The sequence below is a fragment of the Mobula birostris genome, chromosome 30 (genome assembly GCF_030028105.1).
Source record: "Mobula birostris isolate sMobBir1 chromosome 30, sMobBir1.hap1, whole genome shotgun sequence".
In the NCBI taxonomy this organism is placed as follows: Eukaryota; Metazoa; Chordata; class Chondrichthyes; order Myliobatiformes; family Myliobatidae; genus Mobula; species Mobula birostris.
The window spans coordinates 19,300,494-19,323,806 of record NC_092399.1 but is presented as its reverse complement, the minus strand read 5'-3'; the positions used below and the strand labels follow the sequence as shown (position 1 = coordinate 19,323,806).

Sequence of the window (23,313 nt, the reverse complement as noted above, 5' to 3'; positions counted from 1 at the left end):
GCACAATTCTGTTGTAATTTATGTATTGCACTGTACTGCTGCTGCAAAAAAACAACAAACACATTTCATGACATATGTGAGTGATGATAAATCTGATCCTGGTATTGTGGACTGAGAGTGGGAAGGGGGCAGGGAGAGGGGAGTCATTGTTGGGAAAAGAAGAAGGTGGTGGGGAGGGAGTGGGAGGCATTAGAACATAGAGAGATGCTCTGTAATGATCAATAAGCCAATTGTTTGGAATCAAATTATATGCCTGGTGTCTCAGATCTGGGTGTGTCTGCACCTGTGCCCCCACCCCCCCCACCGCTAGAACATTTTCTCTGCCACCTGTCCCACAGCCTCCTTGCCATTCCCAACAGCTGCATCCTTGCCATTCCCAACAGCCTTTGCTCCTGCCAGATGTACAAACTTACTCTCTGCGCCACATTGACAAATACATAGAAACATAGAAAAATAGGTGCAGGAGTAGGCCCTTCAGCCCTTCGAGCCTGCACCGCCATTTATTATGTCATGGCTGATCATCCAACTCAGAACCCTGCCCCAGCCTTCCCTCCATACCCCCTGATCCCCATAGCCACAAGGGCCATATCTAACTCCCTCTTAAATATAGCCAATGAACTGGCCTCAACTGTTTCCTGTGGCAGAGAATTCCACAGATTCACCACTCTCTGAGTGAAGAAGTTTTTCCTAATCTCGGTCCTAAAAGGCTTCCCCTTTATCCTCAAACTGTGACCCCTTGTTCTGGACTTCCCCAACATCGGGAACAATCTTCCTGCATCTAGCCTGTCCAATCCCTTTAGGATTTTATACGTTTCAATCAGATCCCCCCTCAATCTTCTAAATTCCAACGAGTACAAGCCCAGTTCATCCAGTCTTTCTTCATATGAAAGTCCTGCCATCCCAGGAATCAATCTGGTAAACCTTCTTTGTACTCCCTCTATGGCAAGGATGTCAATCAGATTATCTGGTCATTATCACAATACTGGTTGTCGAAAGTCGCTGTGTGCAAATCACCTGCAGCATTTCTCCTTAACAGCTACACTTTTATAATACTTAATTAGCTGGAAAATGCAATGGGATGTCAAAGAATCCTTCCTTTTAGTTTCATTATAATAATTCCTTTTCAAATTTTGAATTTTTTTTACCTTTTTATTGCATTGACAATAAAGACTCTCCTTTTCATTCATGGTTCAATCATTTCATTCCTTCCTCTTACAAAGAGTTGAGAGATCCTGGCCTTCCAGCATGTGAAACCTGCGTTACAGCAGCTGCCTGTAGCATTCTCTTGTAAGAGCCGGCCTGTGTCTAAGACTAAGGTTATAGCTGAACAGCAGCTGCATTTGATTGAAGGGAAACTGTGCACAACTGTTGTGGAAGAGATTTAAAGGTGCCCCATGAGTACTTGCAGAGGAGCCGAGTTGAACTGTTAAGTAAATTTATTAATGGTTACTGGAAGTCATTTTTGATTTTGCTGTTTGTTGAGTTGGGTCCTTTCAAACTAAGTAATGGAATATATGCAGCTTTTCCACAATCCTAACTATTATTTTCATGGTCGCTAAGGTAAATATTTCAATTGAAGTTTTTTTTGTCCTTTATTTCCTCTCTTTCCCAGCATTTTCTCCCTTCCAGGTTTTGGCCCTGTGACTCTGAGCAACACACACAAAAATGCTGGAGGAACTGGGTCGGCCAGGCAGTATCAATGGAGGGAAAGAAAGATTGTCCTCTCCTATCAGATTCCTTCTTCTTCAGCCCATTACCTCTTCCACCTATTACCTCATAGCTTCTTACACCACACCCCACTCTTGAAGCATTTTGGCCCAAAACATTGACTGTTCCATTTCCCCCCATAGATGTTGCCTGACCTTAGCATTTTTTCTGTGCGTCTCTGGTGTCAGCAAGCTATTCAACTGTGGGATGATCACACATAATTCTCAGACATGACAAAATCTGCAGATGCTGGAAATCCAAAGCAACACATAATTCTGCTCTGTCTTCAATTAGTGTCAACACAACAGGAAATGGATGGCAGTCTGCTGTAACAAACAAGTGCAATTACTGCTTATTAATTCAGGGGACTTTCCAGATCTCTTTCACTCATCTATAGATTCTCTTAACTGGACAAATAATTAGGAAATAATTAGAAATTATAATAATAGCCTATACACCTTCACTTACAACTTTGTTGCAGATCGGGTCACTAGATTACAGAAAGGATGTTGGGTGCAGAAGAGGTTTACCTGGATGCTGGCTGGGTTTGAGAGTATGAATGATAAAGTGAGGTTGGACAAGCTTGAGTTGTTTTGTTTTCTGTAGCATACAGAAGCATATAAAGCACGTGTACTTCGATAATAATGCACTTCAATAATAAATTTACTTTGAGCTTTGCTAGGCTTTGTTTCTGCCATTAAGGAGACATCTGACAGCCACTTTGTATTATTACTGTCCATATCATATGGCAGATAAGGCTGAAAATATGGGAAGTGTATTCTTGTCGAGGTCTAGTTATATAATTGTCTTCACTGCCATTTTTGTGTCAAGAGAGAAATCTTTTGATAATGTAGTGAGAGGCATAGATAGGGCAAACAGAATCTTTTCCCCCAGGTATAACTGTCATATGGGTGGGAGGGTGTGGAGATATGTCTCTCCTTCCCTCCACTAGCCAGTAGATCACCCTTGAACAAGGTGTAGCACCTACTTCGCCCCCCCGATCAGGGTCATGTGAAGTCATGGGGGGGCAGGTAGTGGATGGTCGTATAAGCAGCTGGTGCATATCACAAGTGCTGGTTATGCGACCACTGACCCCAGGCAGACAATCGCTGAAGAGTATTGATAATGGCTGGGTCACCCTTCCTGTAAAGGCACTGCCCAGAAGAAGGCAATGGCAAACCACTTCTGTAGAAAAATTTTGCAAAGAACAGCCACGGTCAAGACCATAATCATTAATGTCATATGACACAGTGCATAATAAATGAATGAGTAAACGTCAGGTATTAAAGGCATGCATTTAAGATGAGAGGGGGAAAGTTTAATCGAGACATGCAGGAGAAGTTTTTATCCCCATACAGAGAGTGGTAGGTGAATGGAACAGGCTTCCTAGGGTAGTGCTGGAAGCAGATAAATTGGTGGCCTTTAAGGAGCTATTAGACAGATGAATGTGCTGGGAAAGGAGGGATACATGTACAGGCAGAAACAATTTAGTTTAATTCGGCATTGTGTTTGACACAGATATCACAGCCGAAGGGCCAGTTCCTGTGCGGCAGTGTACTTTGTCCTGTGTCCATTCTCACCATCATTTCAACTCTAAGTGGACAGACAGTGACATTGTCTAATGCTAATACTAAGGCCACATTTAGACAGAGATTGGGAAGCACACTCTTGAACAATCAGCTCGTTATTTAGCCTCATTCCTTCCCCACAGGGACCACTTTCCTTTGATCTTCACCCAGGAAGTATATCTGACGGAATGACTTTGAGAACTGAAGATGTACTGTAAGTGCTGCAGGATATGAAAACTTCAAAGAATTTCAAAGGGTGCAAAGTGCTTTACAGCCAGTGAAGTAAATATAAACTACCTTGGCAATTACCGTGTAAGGAAAAGGTATCCGAAAGTTGCACCTTGTTGAATTTTGTCCTATGTACCGAGGCATGTATCTTTTTTCTGTAATTTATTTTTTATTAAAGTTCATCATCAAACAAACATTTCCATAAGATGTATTTCAGATATTGTACATATATATCATATAATCATATTTGCCACAAATCTCCACACAATATTTATCTGAGGTATACACCTATAGAAAAGAGAAGAAAGAAAGAACAAGAAAAAGGAGAAAACTATGTACAGAGTAGGGAGTAATCTTATTTTTTACAACATATTCATTGATTTGTGAGAATAAAATCAGGCCTATGAGGTGTTATGTAGTTGAACCATTTTTCCCAGTATGAATCAAATCGTTCCAATTTATGATTAACAGGTGCTGTTATCTTCTCCATTTTGTAAATGTCCATTGTAATTTCCATCCATACATTTAAAGTTGGGGTCTCCTGTGATAACCATTTCCTGGTAAGAGTCTTTTTACCAGCCACCAGCAGTATATTCATTAAATATTTATCTCTTTTCAACCATTCTTGAGGTACATACCCAAAATATATGGTCTTACTTTCTAAGGGTATTTCACATCTAAAAATGTCTTGTAGGGCATTATGTATCCCACTCCAATAGTCTTTGATAACGGGGCAATCCCAGAAAATATGATAATGGTTTGCATTTTGATTTCCACAATTTCTCCAGCAGCAGACAGGGAGGTTACTATCATAATCAGATTTCTGAGAGGGTGTAAAAAAATATCTTATCAAGTTTTTCCATCCAAACTCCCTCCATTTCTGTGAACTGGTACACTTCCATTGATACCTCCATATTATTGTCCATTCTTCCTCAGATATAGTTATCCCTCCTTCCTTCTCTCATTTTGTTTTAATGTATGAAGTCGAATGTGTTTTAAGATTTGACAAACCCTAATGGAGGTTTAGGTGCAATCCATACGTAAGAGTGAATCAGTAGATAATGAGCTGTGGATCTGATTGGGTAGCAGTCTTAATATAATTGGACTAGGGGTGATTGTGAAGCTTTACCTCACTTTTTGTGAACTATATTAGAACAAAGTGACAAAATGTGTGATTCTGGAGTCACATAATCAAAAAGGTGTCTCCAGGTGAGCTTGAGAGCTGGCATGAACTTTATGGGTTGTATGGCATGCTGCACTGTCATAAGAAGACATGAAGTATAGCTGAGAGGAAGGGGTCAGCAAGTAATTAGTTTGTGATTGTAAGGTGTTGGTTTAAATGTGATATGAAGAATCTGGAAGTGCCGAATGAGTGTTTTGGCGTAGTTGGGTATTTGAAAGAGGGGATCCACTCTGTGCCTACTTTATTAGGTACACCTGTACATCCACTTGTTACTGCAAATATCTGACCAGCCAATCATGTGGCAGAAACTCAGTGCAGAAAATCACAAAGACATGGTCAAGAGTTTCAGTTGTTGTTCGCACCAAACATCAGAATGTGGAAGAAATGTGATCTAACTGACTTTGACCGTGGAATAATTGCTGGTGCCAGATGGGATGGTTTGAGTATCTCAAAAACTGGATTTTCACGCACAACAGTCTCTGGAGCAGAGGTTCCTAAACTGGACCCCTTGCTGAATGGTATTGGTCCATGGCATAAAAAAGACTGGGAACCCCCTGCTCTAGAGTTTAAAGAGAATGTATGAAAAACAAAAAAAAAATCCAGTGAGCAGCAGTTCTGTGAGTGAAAATGTCTTCTTAATGAGAGAGGCCAGAGGAAAATAGTCAGACTGGAAGGCAACAGTAACTCAGAGATGGTCTCTGGACACCACTGTTGTAATGCGTTATAATAGCGGTGTGCAGAAGAGCATCTCTGAACACACAACACGTTGGACATTGAAGTGGATGGGCTAGAGCAGCAGAAGACCACGAACGTGCACCCAGAGGCCAGTTCATTAGGTACAGGAAGCACCGAATAAAATGACTACTGAGTGACTAACTGGGAGAAAGTTTCTGGAAATGCACGCGGAAGGTTTAGGATTCATCATGATTCCCATCAAAGAGATCTACTCTAATAAGGAAGTCCCTGAGCTGATAACTCCAATCATATTTTGGAGCAGGCTTTGATTACATCATTAAAAACCTCACTGGTGGAGCCTGATTCCCAAACACAAAATAAATCTGAACTTATACCGATGCTCTAATAGCCTGTGAACGCTTCAGGGCTTGAGGACAGTGGGAAGGCCGTGGGGTGAGAGTTTGCTACCCTCAATCATTCATTCACCCGGCTGAATCACCCCTTTAATCACCAAAAAGGTTTTCTTCATCTCAAATTCTTTGTTTAAAATGAAGTCTTAACTTATTATTGAGGAGTTCAAAATGGAGCAATGTGACAAACACTCCATAACAAGGCATAAAAAAAAGAGAGAAAATCTGCAGATGCTGGAAATCCGAGCAACACTCACAAAATGCTGGCCCGAAATGATGACTGTACTTTTTTCCGTAGATGCTGCCTGGCCTGCTGAGTTCCTCCAGCATTTCTACTCACACTCCTCTCCAAATGAATTTCCTGGTAAGGTTTCCATCCCTTGCGGTGGAGCATTTTGCCCTCCGCTATTGTTGTGTACGAGAGGGAGAGTGCAGAGCATACCAGGATGCCTCCATACGGGATACTCAACTGAACTTCATTGATAACCCTGCTTGTGCAGTTTGTGAACTCCTTCCATGTGGGGGTGGCACTGGAATAATATCATTAACTACCACTATAATTATTGAGCACAATTGTTCATAGATTCACTTTTTCCCATAGCGTATTGTGGAAAAAATGGCATCGTTGAGCAAAGGCTGCTTTCCAACAGTGGAAGGAAAATGCTTTGCAGGTCAGACGAGCAGAGACTACGGGCTGAACAGTTAGCTGGAGCATTTCACTAAGGCATGGTGAGATGTTAAAGGTAAGAAGCTTGAAGCTGATGTGCTGAAGGACTGAAGAGCAGTGGGACTAGCAGAGACAGCGATGATGGATGTTGTATGTGCGGGAGTTGATGATGAAATGAGGGAACACAGAGCAGTGCAAAGTGCTTATTCATGAAGTTAACTGTAATGGTGGCAGAGCTCTGGGTCAGTGTTTCTGCGGCGCCTGGAGGGTGATGGGTACGGATTGTCAGTGGCTCGGAAGTGGATCACGAAGGAAAAGCATCAAAGGAATGCCGGTGATGAGCATTACTTTGTTCAGTGTCAGGCAGTTCGGAAGATTAAAGCATTCACATCCAAATTTATGTATGCTCGGGTAGAGGTTAACAAAGGTCATTTATCACTCCATGGCAGCATAGTGGCATGGTGTTTAGCATTATGCTATTTACAGGGTGAGCGACCTGGATTCAATTTCCGTAAGGAATTTGTATGTTCTCTCCGTGACCCCTTGGGTTTCTTCCCACATTTCAGACGTACGGGGTTAGTAGGTTAGTTAGTCACATGGATGGGCAGTGTGGGCTCGTTGGGCTGGAAGGGTCTTTTACTGAGTTGTATCTCTAAATAAATAAATTTATATGTAGGATATGAGGTGACGAAGAGACAGTATTGAGTGGATCTACCTCACAGATGAAAGCTGTTCTCCTGGTATAGGAGAAACTGTTTAAGATATTTGAGAACTCATCGAGAGAAACCTGCTATGACGAATGACAATGTAGGAGGCTTGCTGGAGGAAGATGCAGTGGTCACAGTCAAAAAGAATATCATTGGTGTTGCAGAGATAGTCAGGCTTTGAACTGGAGGTTCTCTGATAGGGCATTCCAAAGAGCTTGGCATGAAATGACACGAGAATGCGGCTGATTTTGTTTTTTCAAATACTTGCTGACTACAACTACCACAGTAATTTGTTAACAAGGCAAGCAGCTTTTAGACAATAACCATTTTCATTTCTCGATTCAGTCTTCCCCAGATTCGATCTGCTTCCTCCAGTGGATTAATTTGCTTCTATGAAGGAAGAACATTGTTCATTTTAACTATCAAATGTCCACACAAACCATTAGCACTATTCCCTGATTAAATTATTACTGGGATGAGATATGTGGTCATTTCCTCTTAGCCTGCAAACTAGATTAAAACACTGATACTGATATTAAACAGAAAGTCCCACAGACAATTAAGTGATATAAAAAAACGCCACTAGCTCCCTGAAGTGCTAAACCAGTGTAGTCAGTAAGATACACGTATACACAGTAATTTACAGGAAATCAGAATTTTGATTAAAGCGGTGAAAAGAGATGAAACCCAAGCTGTCATAGAGTTCCAAAACAAACCACGAACCAATGAATTAGGAGGGGTGTGTCTAAACAGCAACTGTCAAAAGGGCTAGCAATTCCAACTTTGTTTTGGGTTTTCAATTTACATGAACAATGACTGCTAGTGTGTAAATTGCACCAAGAACATGCCACTGCAAGATTATCCTCCAGTTTATTTCTTCAGCACATTCTGAATCCACAGATAATCAATTACTGACTTGGGGACACTGGTGAGTACTTCAATTCAAATTTCTAATTTATTAGCATAAAGAGGCTCGAAGGTGTTTATACTTCAATCTTACCTCGTTTGCATCAGATAAAACTCCTTTACTTCGTTGTATAGTTGACTGCCTGTTATTTTCTGTGCCTTTTCAAAGTACTTATCAAATGATGTAGGCAGTATAACCTGAGATGTTTATGTTGAGTCTCAAACCCTGACTGAAACATGGGATGACTAAGGTGACCCCCGCTTGGAGCCTGTCAGTGTGGCAGTGCTTCTCTCTGATTAGAGAATGAGAGTAAATGGATTGAATCATCTGTTGTTTCAGTCTTCGGTGTGGGACAGTTTATTTCTCTGGTTTAATGACTCCCCCCACTTTCTAATTTAAATTCAGAGCATGTTGTGTGGAGGAAGGCCATTAACCCATAAGCTGCTCCTTAACATCATTTCTGTAATTCAAATTATACAAGCACACCAAGATTTTTGTAGAATGAAGAAACTGCCCAAGACTTTTGTAGAACCAATAATTTCAAAATTGAGCCCATGTACACTACCTTATTACTTTTCTTTGTTCTACCTATTTTAATTTAACTATTTAACATATATATACAGTATACTTACTGTAATTCAGTATTTTTTCTTTATGTCTATTTCTCATATATTTCATTGTACAGCTGCTGTAAAGTTAAAAAAAATTTCACAACATATGCCGATAAGGTTAAACCCAATTCTGAAAAAGTTAATAATGAGAACCCTCTATAATTTGCAAATTGCATTCTTGTTTTTTTTTCTGTGAGTAGTCAGCAGATCAAAAGTGAATTTTGTCCTATATTTTATTAGAGAGTAAGGGTTAATGGGTTGAGTATGAATTTAAGTATAATGGGCAATCTAGTTCGTATCATCCGAGTTATCCAATCACCAAAAGCTTATTCATCAGTGTGCATGGTGGCTAAATATAGAGCTTGTTCAAATTTCCCTCCTTGGCTTGCTATTGGTTGTCTGTTCTCTTTGCGTATAAAATAGGTACTGTTCACTTAAAGGGACATTGTCCTCAATTCTGATGTCTTAGGTGTTTTATTGTGATGAAGTTAATTAAGGTTGTATTAGTTTAATGGCAATTGATGTAATAAAATGAATCTGAAAATGACATTTTGAGTACTTGTGGGATCAAATGCAGTATGAACTTAATCTGACATCACACTGTTTCATGTTGATTGACATTTCCAGCTTGCTCCAGATATCAACCCTACTTTCAGAGCTCTCTGATACAGTACTGTGCTCGAGCATTGTGTTCTGTGCTCACTATAACAACTCAGCAACTGATTCTCAGTCTCCATTCCATAGGTTACAGACACATAGCACTTTCTCAGTTTAACTTCTCACTGCAGGTTTGTATGGCTCATAATTTTTAACGACCTTGTTGAACCTAATTAGTTCCTTAACCACCCCGAATTACTCTCGAGAGTAATTGGGTCATTTAAACTTCTGGTGATTGCATAACTTGGGTGACAATGAGTGGATTGCCCGTTTTTACTTACATCGACACTATTTCCATTGAAGTTAAAATGAATCATGTTGAAACTGCAGGTGGTCTTGTCAGCTGTCTGGTACGATGCTCACGTGCACAGCCAGTTACTCAGGGGCATTCTGCATTCGTTATGGGAGAGTATCTGTACTTACCTCTGGATCTCAGATTCCATTGAGGGATTGAATTTAACAGACGTGAGTGCGATCCGCAGAAAGATATCCTCTCGTGCTTTATGTGCTGGCGTCCAGAGACAAACTTCTTCCCTTTGAATGGTGTTGAGGCACTCAGGCAAGGCGGCTAATGCAACCCAATCTTCTCTGTGCCTTGTTTAACATTAATGAATATATAAATGAACAGTAATCAGGCTTAACTGATTGTTCAACTCTTTTATTTTCTCATTTCCATTCTAGGTTGATTGAAGGCAGAGAGTTATGATTTCTCCCCTTACATACAGACACTTTGACTAAAATTCACTAACTTCGTAGTTTGAGAATCTGTTCTGGGTATTTTCCATTTTTGTGAATCTCGGTATCATGCATGCAGCAAATGGCTTTAATGTATTTATGATAATGCTATACAGTTACACTTGTAAGCATAGTCATTGTGATAAGTTTGTTTCACATTGTACATCATGCAGCCCCCACACTATCGATCTGTGGTGAATTTTCTAAAATTACTATTACATCAATGTCAAACATAATGACAAAAAATGGCCCTGATGTTATTTCCATATGCTCCTGCGAAAACAGAAAGGCATGTCACAACATGTTTATTTTATATGTTAAGCGAATGAAATTTAGTTACTGCAAACATATGCGAAACTAACATTCAACTATGATCCTAAATTGTCCGCATATAAATACGTCCCAGAAGTCAGCAGAAATTAAATGTCCTATGAAGTTATGGAAAATACACTTTATTTTTAAATTATTTTCTTTTCTTTTCCTTTGCTTTTGTAGGATCTCCTTGGTCTGCAGTTTCCAGAGCTCCATCATTAGTGCCTGATGGTGCATGGGAGTGTCTGAGACTAATGTTTATTTAACATCTCTTCCTGTGGAAATTACTTGGTTCTCTGTTCATCACTTTCCCAGAGAGACACAAACATGCATCCCAACCATCTCCTATGTGCATATTAGAGTTAACATTTACCGGCTTCAATGAGACCTTAAAATGAAAGCTGTTTTGGAACTAGCATTTGATAGAACATAGAACATTACAGCCTAGTACAAGGCTTTCAGCCCACATTGTTATGCCAACCTTTTAACCTACTGTAAGATCAATCTAACCCTTCCCTCCTCACTATCCCTCAATATGTCAATCTAAAATTTCCTTAAATGTTCTAATGTATCTGTCTCTATACTGCCCCAGCAGGGCATTCCCCACATCCAGCATTCTGTGCAAAAAATGTAGATACTGTGCAAACATCTTAGGTACATATATATAGCTAGGTTGCCTGTGTCTTTTGCACGAATCTGTAGTAATTTTATGTATTGTGTTGTTCTGCTGCCACAAAAAAAAAATTCATGACATATGTGACTGATGATAAACCTGATTTTGACTTGGGTTTCTATTGTGGGATGAGGGCAGGGAGAGGAGAGTCATGGTTGGGAAAGGGGGAACGGAGAGGGGAGGGAGCAAAATGCACCAGAGAGACTTTTGTAATGATCAATAACCCAACAGTTTGGAATCAAATGACCTTGCCTGATGTCTCAGTGCTGGGTGCGTCTGCTCCTGTGTCACCCCCTACCTTTGGCACTCCTTCTCTGCCACCTGTCCCACAGCCTTCCTGCAGCACTCCACCCTTTCCATTCCCAATATCCTTTGAACCCGCCAGATTTACAAACTCGCTCTCCGCTCCACATTGACTAATAAGGTACTGTGCAGAAGTCTTAGGTACTCTAGCTAAACGATACATACAGGTCCAAGACCTCTGCACAGGATGTACTTTGATATCCTCCCTATATTTTCCTCCAACCACCTTAAAATTATGCTCCTCATATTAGCAATACAAACGTCTACGCTTTAAAGTTGTAGCGGACAACTTTGTTGCTCTCTTGATCAGGGAACCACATTTTACATAAAGCAGAACAAAAAAAGCCTGTGCCAAATTCCAAGTGAGAACTCGGCTGATTACAGAATGTTCAAAACACAAATAATAAAGGAAGTAAGGGACATATAAGAGAAAATGAGAGAAAAATGGGCAGCAAACATAGAACAGAATCTAAAAGTATTTTACAGGTATGTGAACAGCAATAGAGGCGTAGGAAGGGAGGTGAGGCTGAAGGGAGACCGAGAAAGGAAAGCTGCTTGTGGAATCAGAATTTATTATCACTGACACAAGTCATGAAAGCTGTTGCTTTGTGACAGCTGTTCAGGATAATACACAAAACATACTATAAATTACAATAATAAATATATATCAAATATGGAATAAGTTGTGCAAAAACAGTGAGGTAGTGTTCATGGATTCATTTATCACTTCAGAAATCTGGCGGTGGAGGGGAAGAAACTGTTCCTAAAACCCTGAGTGTGTGTCTTTGGGCTCCTGTACCTCCTTTCTGCTGGCAATAATTTGAAGGGAGCATGTCCTGGGTGCTGGGGGTCCTTTAATGATCGATGTCTCCTTTCTGAGGTTTCTCTCTCCACAGATACTGCCTGATTCAAGTATTTAAGTATGCCTGCCATTTTATCTTTGGTTTTGGCGGATGGTTCACGCACCATAAAGATGAGAAGGCTTTAGAGTGGGTACAACAAAAAAATACTGAAATGACAGCAGAGCTGACGGACTTCAGTTATGTGGATAGATTAGGGAAGCTGTCTTTGCTCTCCAGTACAGGAGTTTCTGGGTGCCTGATGGTGATATTTAAAATCATGGCAGGTAAACTGGGTAGAGGACGGAAAATGGAGGTGATTGTCAAAGAGAATCAAAACAAACTGCAAGAGAATTGTTTTATGCAGTGAGTATATGGACACTGAGGCTTTCATCTTAACCACTTAGCCACATTTACCAAGCAGGTGGTGTACCAGTTTCATAGGTGTCAAGGTTATTTGCAGTGCAGCTACAGTCAACGTGTTGGAAAGGTATGAACGGATAGCAATTGTATTTAGATCTCACTACGCTGACCAGTTTAGGAGATCATCCATTTTGACTATCGAGCAATCGAGTGTGGCACAGACCTCGCAGCTGCTAGTGTGATAAACATTCAGCAAGTGTATGTTTCATTTCAGACCACGAACCTCAGGGCTGTAATTAGAAGTCCAGGCTACAGTAGGCTTTTCATGTGAATGAGAGCCAGAGCAGGTGGTGTCTGGGTGGGTTGTAGTCTGACTAAAACATCACAATACATTGTTTCTTCTTAGAATTCTGATTTCCAGTGTCAAACTCAGCACGCCTTTTCTGTCATAATCAAAAACCCAGCAACTGTGGAAAGACAAACAGTTAATGTTTCAAGTCTGGGATCTTCGACATGATCAATCTTATCTTCACTTTTTAATCCACAGCAGTTTGTGGAGAATACGAGTTAATGCTCCACACTTTTACCAGCTTTACTGTGAAATTGGGAGGCATGCACCGGGCTAAATTCCAAGACTCAAATTTTATTTTCTCCCTGGGAGGAATCTCTAGTTCAGGCACCTTTGGGACAATAAAGGAAAGTGGTGGAGGAGGGTAGACACGAGTTTACCTTTTAATCTGACACAGTACAATTGCACACATTAATGCTTTGTGACTTCCAGCAATTCTGCTACTGGTAGCAGGCGAGGAATTGTGACCAAGATCACTCCCTAGGAGATGATCGTGGAAAATAGCTGGCGTCCTGGGCCTGGTTTTTGGAGGGGAGAAAGTCCACCACTACTACCAAGTTACACCTCTTCACAAACCACAGGTAGAATGTACTGATTAAAGTCTGCTTAATCTTTTGCAAACTATAATCAAGACGCCTTCATTTATTGGTCTGCCTTGATTTGGTCTTGAAAACCTAATCCCCTTTTCACAGTTGTTGACTTTTGTATCTGGAATCACTTTCGTATAGGCACATATAGAAATGTTGAACCTCTAACACCCAACATATTTTAATTATCTCAGCCTATCTAGCGCGGTAGAGTTGGAGACAGTATGCTTAGCGTTTTAGCATGTGGTTATATTGAATGATACATAGGGGATTTCTGCAGGATGTGCTATGCTGTTGTTATTGATTTCTTATAAATGTGTCATTTACGCAGAAAGTGTGTCGTAAATTCAGCAGATGTTACTGTGGTCCTGAATGCCTGTCACACATGGACAAACATTGCCAGTTAGTAATTGTTTGTACTGCAATTCACTTTGCCATTCATTTAGAACACTCTGGACAAATAATGAGAACTCCACATAGTAGATTAATGAAAGTCTATCAGCCTAAAGCATTTAGCTCTACTCTTCCCTCCACAGAAGCATCTTGACCAACTGAGTTTTTTACATTTTCGTTATTTAATTGTTGAATGTTGGAGTTTGTAAAATACAGGGTTTAACATCTCCTACTGAGGATAATCCATCCTGAGATAAGGCAAGTGTCATACTGAAAGAAAAATAACATTTAGGAAGAAAAATAAAACCATAAGAGCTTTTACAAGTGTAAAAAAAGGAAGAAAGTAGCTGAGATAGAAGATGTGGGTATGAAAGAGACAGAAGAACTTAAACAATCACAATTGCTGGAAAAATGTACAAGGCAAACTAGTGGGACTGTAGGTTGACACGCCCCTGAACTTGATGATCTGCCTCCCAGAGCTTTAAAATGTAGGAGGTGTAGAAGTAATGGATGCATTGTTTACAATCTTCCACAATTTCTTGAATTCAGGGAAGTTCCAACCAACTGGAAAATGATAACTCTAATCACTACAGTTCAGCAATATTATGGCCACTTCGACCACTTTGCATTTAAATTGACATTTTTTTGTTCTAATTATGTTCTTTCTTGTAAAAATTGTGGTTCAGTTCTGTTTTCCTTATGAATGCTTCTTATATTTCTAAGTACCTGTGATGCTGCTGAAAGTACATTTTCATTGCATTTGGTCATGGGCTGCAAAAGGCTCTTGAACCTGGTGTAAACTGTAGCACTTTCTGACATACATTGTTCCATTCTTACAGGCTGTGTGCTGCAGAGGGATCCAGCTATGGAAGAAGCCATGAATGCAACATGGTCGCTGCGATGGAACGTGACTGATGAGCCCTTAAATATGATGTAAGTTTGCATTACAGTTTGGCTGTCCAGTGTCCATTACTAAATAGGACGCTTATTAATGTTGTGTCTCTGCCGACTACCACGTTGGTGTTGGCTGCTCCCTTCACAAAAAGTGAAAGATTACAAATGCATATTCCAGAACACTAAATTGATTTATTTCTGTCTTGCTCGCTGAGGGAGAAATTGTAGAAAACATCCTCCTTTTTGTATAGTACTGCTCCTAAAAATAAAACTTCACTCAAAATGCTCAGACTTTACCTCATGCTGCCATCTATTTGAACACTCTGTGGGTGAGCCGGTAAGTTGGTTGCTTTTTTCCACCTCCATTCAATATGATGCAGAAGTAAGCAACACATCTTGTGGAGATCTGACAGCTAATGGTGCCTTCTGTTTGAAAAGTATCACATACTGTAGAGATACCGATGGTGAGAAGCTATCTCATCATTTTGATTACATACCTCACACCTGCAAAAAGGCATTCTCCACCGATCTCCTGACAGTGAATGGAATGTGTGAAAATATTATTGCATCAGAGGCAATCTTTTCCCATCAGGTAAAACAGAAAATAAACTTAAATAAGGTGCAGAATATGATAGGTTCAGTGAAATATACAATAGAAAGGTGTAATTGCGATACTCAGACTTTGACTAGAAATAACCAGCATCGGAAACAGATTGCTCTTTGGTGGCTGTAGGACCTGTGCTGTGTTTTGGAACATGGAGCCACCCAACTTTAGCTCAGATTCAGTGCTGAGTTGAAATCAGTCTAATTCACATCATTCAGCTGGTTCCACAGAGTCAGATGATACCATCATGTGGTGAGCTGCCAGGAAAGAGTTCAGTCAGTTCTGAACTAGATATGGATAATTGATAAGTTCGTGGCATAAGGTAGAAGGAGTCAATTTTGGACAATGACTACAGTTACTGGTATGTTAAAGCAGGCATCTTCAGGTTTTTCTTTCCTCTCAAAAAGAGTAAATTAATTAAATAGGTGCACGTAGCTACTCTCAGCTAATGCGATTATTCCTCCAACGACCTCCCTGCTGAGGTTGATAACATGCATATCATTTGAATGAGGTTGTCCTTCACCAACTGCAGTCTAATGACAGTGTGTCCCACTTGTACTGAGAGAAGCCAGCACTGTTTGTAGTTGCTGCAGGAAAGTTGACCTGGCCGACCAAGTCCAAGGTCAATGAGCCCAGTGCTTGAAGTCAACATCAGATAGAACCATATTAGATTATAGTTCTGTGCAAAAATCATTGGCACATATAGATATTGCTATGCTACCTAGTACAATTACACAGTACTGTATTTGTCAATGTGGAGTGGAAGGCGAGATTGTAAATCTGGCGGGAGCAAAGGATGTTGGGAATGATGAGGGTGGAGTGCCACAGGAGGGGTGTGTGACAGATGGCAGAGAGGGAGTGCCAGGGATGGGATGTGGCGCAGGTGCAGTCAAACCCAACCCTGAGATGTCAGGCAAGGTAATTTGATTCCAATCAATTGGTTTATGGATCGTTACAGAATGTTCCTCCGATGTATTCTGCTCCCTTCCCCCTTCTCCCAACCATGATTCCCGTTTCCCGGACTCCTTCCCACTCTCAGTCCAGAATAGAGACCCATATCAGAATCAGGTTTATCATCATGAAATTTGGGTTTTTATTTGTGGCAGCAGTACAGTGCAGTCCTTAAATTTCTATAGCGTGGTGCAAAAGTCTTAGGCACCCTAGCTGTACACACACACACACACACACACACACACACACACACACACACACACATGCACACACGCACACACGCACACACGCACACGTGCACACATGCACACACACATATATACATAGCTCTGCTGGCTACCCTCACCTGGTTTAGCACGTCCATTAAAGGGGTCACATGCAAAAGGCTACTTGGAGCAACAGGTGACAGCTGAGTGTCCAGTGGGGACCAAAGGTGAGTGAGCTGCCCCAGAATGGACCCGACAAGCCCCTTCTCCAGAGGCGCTACCCCTCCCTGGACACCCATACACCCCAGCAGTATGGGCTATATCGTAACTGCTGTCTATTCTACGATCCCTTTGGTATTCACTTCCATAACTGTAAGTTCTTGATTAAAAGTGTGCAGCTTACAGTAGAACACAGGTTTATCCCATGTTAGCTAAAATGCATCAGATTACTACTCACAATACAGAAAGGAATTTTTTCATGTAAACTTATTAAAACTAAAGTAATTCCGAAGAGAATTTGTCAATTAAGCCCAAAGTGAAATTCCTGATTATATATATTTTTCATATGTTTTCTTTAGTCATAGTCCTGTCTGCTCCTCATTAAAACAGCTGCTTCTCCTTTCAGCTGCAGTGACAGACATAATGATGGGGCTATTACAGCATTAGTCTCCCTGTGGGCAGTTTATGACATTGGGATCAGGCAGCAGTAAGGCAGGAACATATGGCTATAAATCTGATCAGATTCATATGTACATTACAGCTGTAAGTGAAGCAGGAAAACAACGACTGTGTGGAGCGTGAATACATTCCATTCTTATACTTGGTATATTTTGTCTTGGTACATTTATAAGAGGCCATCAGATATCGGAGCAGAATTGGGCCATAGTGCCCATGGAGTTTGTTCTGCCATTCCAATATTACTGATTTATTATCACCCTCAACCCCAATCTCCTGCCTTCTTTTAACCTTTGACATCTATTAACCTCTGCTTTCAATATACCCAATCATTTGACCTCCATTATCTTCTGGGACAATGAACTCCACAGACTCATTACCCTCTGGCTAAAGAAATTCCTCCTTGTTTCTGTTCAAAAGGGGCATCCTTGTATTCTGTGGCTGTGCCCTCTGGTCCTAGGCTCCCCCACTCTCCATGTCCAATATCTAGGCTTTTCAATATTTGATAGATCTCAATGAGATTTCAGCCCCTCCCCCCCATTCTTCTAAGCTCAAATACAGGCCCAGAACCATCAAACACTCCTCACATTAACCCTTTCATCCCCAGCATCATTCTCATGAACCTCCCCGGGACCCTCTCCAATGCCAGCACATCTTTTCTCAGATAAGGGGATGATAACTGTGGCTGATAATAACAGTTAATTGCTTATGAAAGATTTTGGCTAAAATAACAAAATCAGAAAATGTTCCTAAATTTAAATTTTTTCCAGAGTTTTAAACTTGACTTAATTTTCGGTTAGTAATTTTTCAAATATTTGTTGAATGCACTTTTATGATGCCCTGTAATTTCTAAAGTGCACCTTTTGAGTTAACCCATGATTTTTTTTTGTTCTACAGAGAGACAGCAATGAACTACAGTGACAACCGCAGTTTGATTGAGAGAGCTGTCCATGAGGCATGTATCACCTGGCACCCAGTTCAGAACTTCATTCTCCCACTCGTCTATGTGGTGGTCCTGTTCGTAGGACTCTTCGGCAACTTCATTGCACTTCTCATTTTCCTTCAGAATGCCTGGAAGATCAAAAAAGCGATCCGAGTGTACCTGATTAATCTTACGCTGGCAGACATCACGTTCAATGCCACTCTGCCTTTCTGGGTGGTTTACTACTTTAAAGGTGGAGACTGGATCTTCTCAGAAGCCATGTGCCGGATGGCAGGAGTGTTCTACTATGTGGCGACATACAGTGCCATGACCTTTATGATCCTCATTAGCATTAACAGGTACTGCACGGTACGAATGACAAAGCTCCCAATCCCTCTGAATGAACCAACGGGATCTCTGTACACCTGCGGCTTCGTCTGGATGTTTTGGTTAGCTTGCGGCATTCCCGCTTTGATGCAGCGACAAACAAACAGGTGGGGACTTAATGCCACAAGGTGTTTCGAAGAATACTCTGACAGAAGAAGTTACGTGTATGCATCTTTCGTATTCTTCCTCATATCCTTCTTGTTCGTCCTACTGAGCTACATTTCAATTATGAAAGCTCTTTCCTCCCAGGGGAACGCTCTGAAGGGCATTCATCGAAGGTTGGCAAGGTCAATGGTACTAGGAATGCTTATTGTATTTTTGGTCTGTGTTTTACCTTACCACCTTTCCCTAATCCCCTGGGAGCTAAGCAGGGCTAACTCCAAAGAGGCAGCTGGCTGCTCCCCTCTCAAAGGCATAGACATAGTGCACAAACTGAATTTGGCTCTGCTGAGCATGAACAGCTGTGTTGACCCCATCATCTACTGCTTCTCTGTAAAGAGATTTCGCCGAGAGTTGAACAAGATATTCAGAAAACTGGTCCGCCGTTTGCCATTTCAGCCACATACGATCGAGCCTTCAGAGACTCACATCAGGTCAAATTCACTCACTACCTCATAAACTTCAAGTGATAAGAACTTGCATCACATCTTAAGTGATGTGTCAGCGTTCATTTCGTTCCAGTGCTTTACACCTCTTCAGCTCAAGTAGAATACCTGAGGCCTTCCATGGGTGAAATTACTGTCAACTTTATTGTTATAAAGCACCCACTGGGCTCTTTCCATTTGCACCCAGTACCAGATGAAACTTGACGGCTCAAAAGATGGTTGTGACACTTTCGATGATTGAAGAATGGATTCTCATCTTCTATTTTTAATGTATAAAAATGCAAACATGGACATTTTCAGTATTTATTGCCAACTTCTGTGCCTGGAGCATCAAAGACAAAAATATGGCATATCTGTCACATTGATAGTTTTGATGGAACATTGCCTACATGGTAATGTATTGGGGATATTTTGGTGTGGGAGATTTTCCAAAAAAGTTTACCACTTCTAATGTAACACGTGAAAAGGCAAGAAAGGTACAAAATGCTTGTATCTAGTGTGGGAGTTCTTTCTCATCATGGCTCCTAACATAAATATTCCACTCCTGATAACATCAAGGAATTGCAATTCAATGCATGACACTCATATTTTTCTCCATTGCAAACAATCATGGTCATATTGGTTTCTTTGAAATGTAGTTTACGAGCTTAATTTTGTGACACTTTTGAACACAAAGTGCTTCATAAATTTGTGTTCTGTTACCTTTTTAAAGCTCTGATATATTTACGTTTTTGTTTGTACACTTTTAAATCTTGACCTTGACTTTGCTTAGTTACGGAGCGGAAGGTAATTAACACAGGAATCCAGGCTTTCAGTTGTTAATGAGAATTCCATGAAGCCTTATTGATTATGTGGTTGATGCTTGCAAATGAAAGCTTACACACTAAGTGTAAAACAAATCTGCAACTATTTATAGAAGAAAAAAATCAGTTGCTGAATAATTTGATGCATTAAATATGTGCTGGTATTTTCTTCCCCATTCACCATCCAGTCCATTACCACTCTCCCACTCACTCACCATATGCTGAATATATTTCAAGCTACCAGCTAACTTGGTTTCGCAGGAGATTTGACACTTTGCCTCAACAATACGTTTGCAACATACGAGCTTCCCTGCTCTGCATTTAAAGGCAATGCCTTGTTACATTTTCTTTAATACTTTTTGCTTTTACTTTAAGTTTGTATTCTATGTATCATTTTGTCAACATATTCACACTATGGAATTCTGAAGACCTTTTTTTGGGCTTTGAGGCTCTGGTGAGAAATATTACATTTTTTCAAATGACTTTGCATTGCTGTGTTCTCAAGACCATGACAATAAACCTATATTGCACCTTCCTGATTGTTTTATTTTTCCAGGAAGAATTTTCGCCAATGATCCATCTAGGATTATGTGCAAACTCGTCTTTGAGTTCAAAACCAAGAAAAACATATCAGGGCAGAGAATTCCACAGAAGCGAAAAAGTTAAGTCGTTACTTTAAATAAACAACTGCAGATACTGGAAATCTAAAGTTTCATTTTCTGTAGCATTCTGACTGATGACATCTTCTAGTCATTCATAAAATGGTGAATATGTGCCACAAATCCAAAGGCCTGCACAAATTGGAGATTTGACCTCAAATCCCATAATTTGTAAAACCTTACCTACAATCTTAAGAAAAAGTAGCATGTGATTTACTAATGACCTTCAAAGAAGGAAATCTGCAGTCTTTCTTTGACTTAGTTTTATTGGTGAATCCAGACTATTTTGATTGACTTCTAAATGTGCTGAAATAGCTCGACTAGTTCAAAGGTTGCAACAAATACTGCTTTGTCATCATGTATAGATACCCTGAAATGATATTTTACATACAAATACAGAACACAATGATTAAGAATAACATCTGGAAGGATTCTTTCAGGCCTATAGAGAATCAAGCCCTGATCACAGATGGAGCACTTCCCGTAACCATGGAGATGTAGCTTCCTACATTCCAGCTGAAGATTAACATCATTGAGAATCAAATAATAGTTTTGGTTTGGAAAATACATTTTCAAAATAACATCAACCACATTTTACTTTATGGAGCCTAATATTTGCACGCAAACATGTACAATGTCAGATATTTGAGATAATTGACAATGAGTGTAGAGCTTAAGGTGGTATCATGAGTATTGAATAGAAGATCAAAGGCATAGATCAAAGCCTTTTAAGTTCTATAATTGAACCATTATAAGCTACATAACAGTATAGGCTACACCTATTTCATAGGTATCTGTGATCCAAGCATGGTTAGAGAATGAGAAGTGCAGTTACTGAACAGGAACAGATGGCTATTGATATTTGGGAACTTTGATATCTGCCCTTTAAACAGAGAAGTAAAATAGGGAAATTCCTACAAATACCCTTTTAATAAATAGAAAAAAACCTGAGAAGACAATTTCAAACCAAGCCAAAATGTTCAAATGATTTGTGGCCAGAAGTGTGATTAATACAACCTGGATTACTAATGAATATTTCTATGTAAAATGATACAATAAGAAAACCAAAATGTGGCACTTAGGAACTGCAACTTAGATGTAATTTGTTCTTAAGTGGTTACACTATTTCACTGGTTTAATGCTTGCTGTTCTTACAATTGTTGTGAATCGCATTGTAAATTATGCCTTGTATTCTAATCTTGCTTTATATAACTGGTCTTTAAAATATAATTTTAATATCAGCTTTATTGCTTGTTTCTTCATTGCTAGGCTATTCAGTAAACATCACGTACAGGCTAGGGCTCCTTTTTGCAGATTTTTAGTCCAATGAGTAGTTGAGGGTGGTTGATTGGGGTCTAGAGGACATTCAGGGATAAATTCAATAACAATTCGCCGAGGGAATTTATTTAGCTACAGGCTAGTTAAGAACATATGATCTCCAGATAGCTGTTGGATTATAGTTGCCTCATCATCATCTACCTGACATTGTCCTGTCCTGTCCTGTCCACCAAAGGCAGAATAAATCTCAAAATTACTGCCCAATCAATGCGATCACAATCATTAACCAAGTGATGGGAAGCTTTTGTTGATTATGCTGTCAAGAGGTTAATTATTCACAAATGTCCATTTGGATTTTGCTCGCGCCAACTCCATTCCATAACTCATCACAGCTTTGGTCCAATCCTGGAACAAAGAGCTATACTCCCAGGGTGAGACAAATATAGTTGCATTTGACATCAAATCAAAATTTGATTGACTGTGGCAACAAGGAGCCCTGGTAGAACGGCTATCAATGGGAATCAAAAGGAAACATGGTTGGTGTCGTAGTTTGCACAAAGGAAGCAGACTACCATTGTTGCAGGTCAATTATCCCAGCCCTAGGACATCACTGCTGGAGTTGCTCAGGGCCATGACTTTAACTAAGTCTAACCTTTTTCAACTGCTTCAACAATAACTTTGCTTGTTTCAGATCAGAGATGGAATGTTTGGCGATGAGTTCATAATGTTCAACTCCATTTGCATCTCCACAGCAAATGATGTTATCCAAGCCTATGTTAGGCCTGGACAACATTTAGACATGGCTTGATTCAAAGGAGATGATACTTATGCATAAAAGAGGCAGGCTATGACCGTTTCCAACAGGAGAGAGATTTAAAGGACCTATCATACATATCCAATGACAATATTAGCTCTGAGCTGCCATCATCAGCATCTTTGGGATACCGTGACCAAAATCATGACTGGATCACCTACATAAATACCATGGCTACAAGAGCAAGTCATAGATTGGAAGTCCTCTGGTGCATGATTCACCTCCTGACCATCCAGAGCCTTTCTATCATCTACAAGGCACAAATCAGGAGTGTGTTGCAAAGTTTCCATCTGCACAGAGTAGTAGAGGCCCAACAATGTTTAAGAAGGTTGACACCATTCGTTGGCTCCCTAGTAGCCTCTCTATATTTTTACTCCCTCCACCACTGGCTGCAGTGTGTAGCATTTACAATGTACGTAACATTTACAACGTGCCACAGTTATCTACTTAGAGCATGGGTTCCCAACCTTTTTTATGCCATGGACCCCTACCTTTAACTGAAGGGTCTGTGGACCCATGTTTGGGAACCTTGACCTAGAGTATTTCAACAGCCTTCGTCCAACCCATGATCTTTACTATCCAGAAGAACACAGAACACCACCACCTGCAGGGTCCGCTTCAAGAGTTTTCCGATTTGGAAA

General features: G+C 40.3%; 1 protein-coding gene across 2 annotated transcripts; it reads left to right on the top strand.

Moving 5' to 3' along the window:
* The first annotated feature begins 3,423 nt into the window (after positions 1–3,423).
* LOC140190447 (platelet-activating factor receptor-like) lies at positions 3,424–21,792 on the top strand. 2 transcript variants are annotated; one of them, XM_072247050.1, is made up of 3 exons: positions 3,424–3,489; positions 14,714–14,807; positions 18,102–21,792. In XM_072247050.1, the coding sequence occupies exons 1-3, from the start codon at positions 3,483–3,485 to the stop codon at positions 19,129–19,131; spliced, it is 1,131 nt and encodes a 376-aa protein (XP_072103151.1). In that variant the 5' UTR covers positions 3,424–3,482; the 3' UTR covers positions 19,132–21,792. The 2 variants fall into 2 exon arrangements, with proteins under 2 accessions (XP_072103151.1, XP_072103152.1); XM_072247051.1 differs by lacking the exon at positions 3,424–3,489 and adding an exon at positions 7,958–8,073.
* The last annotated feature ends 1,521 nt before the right edge of the window (positions 21,793–23,313 follow it).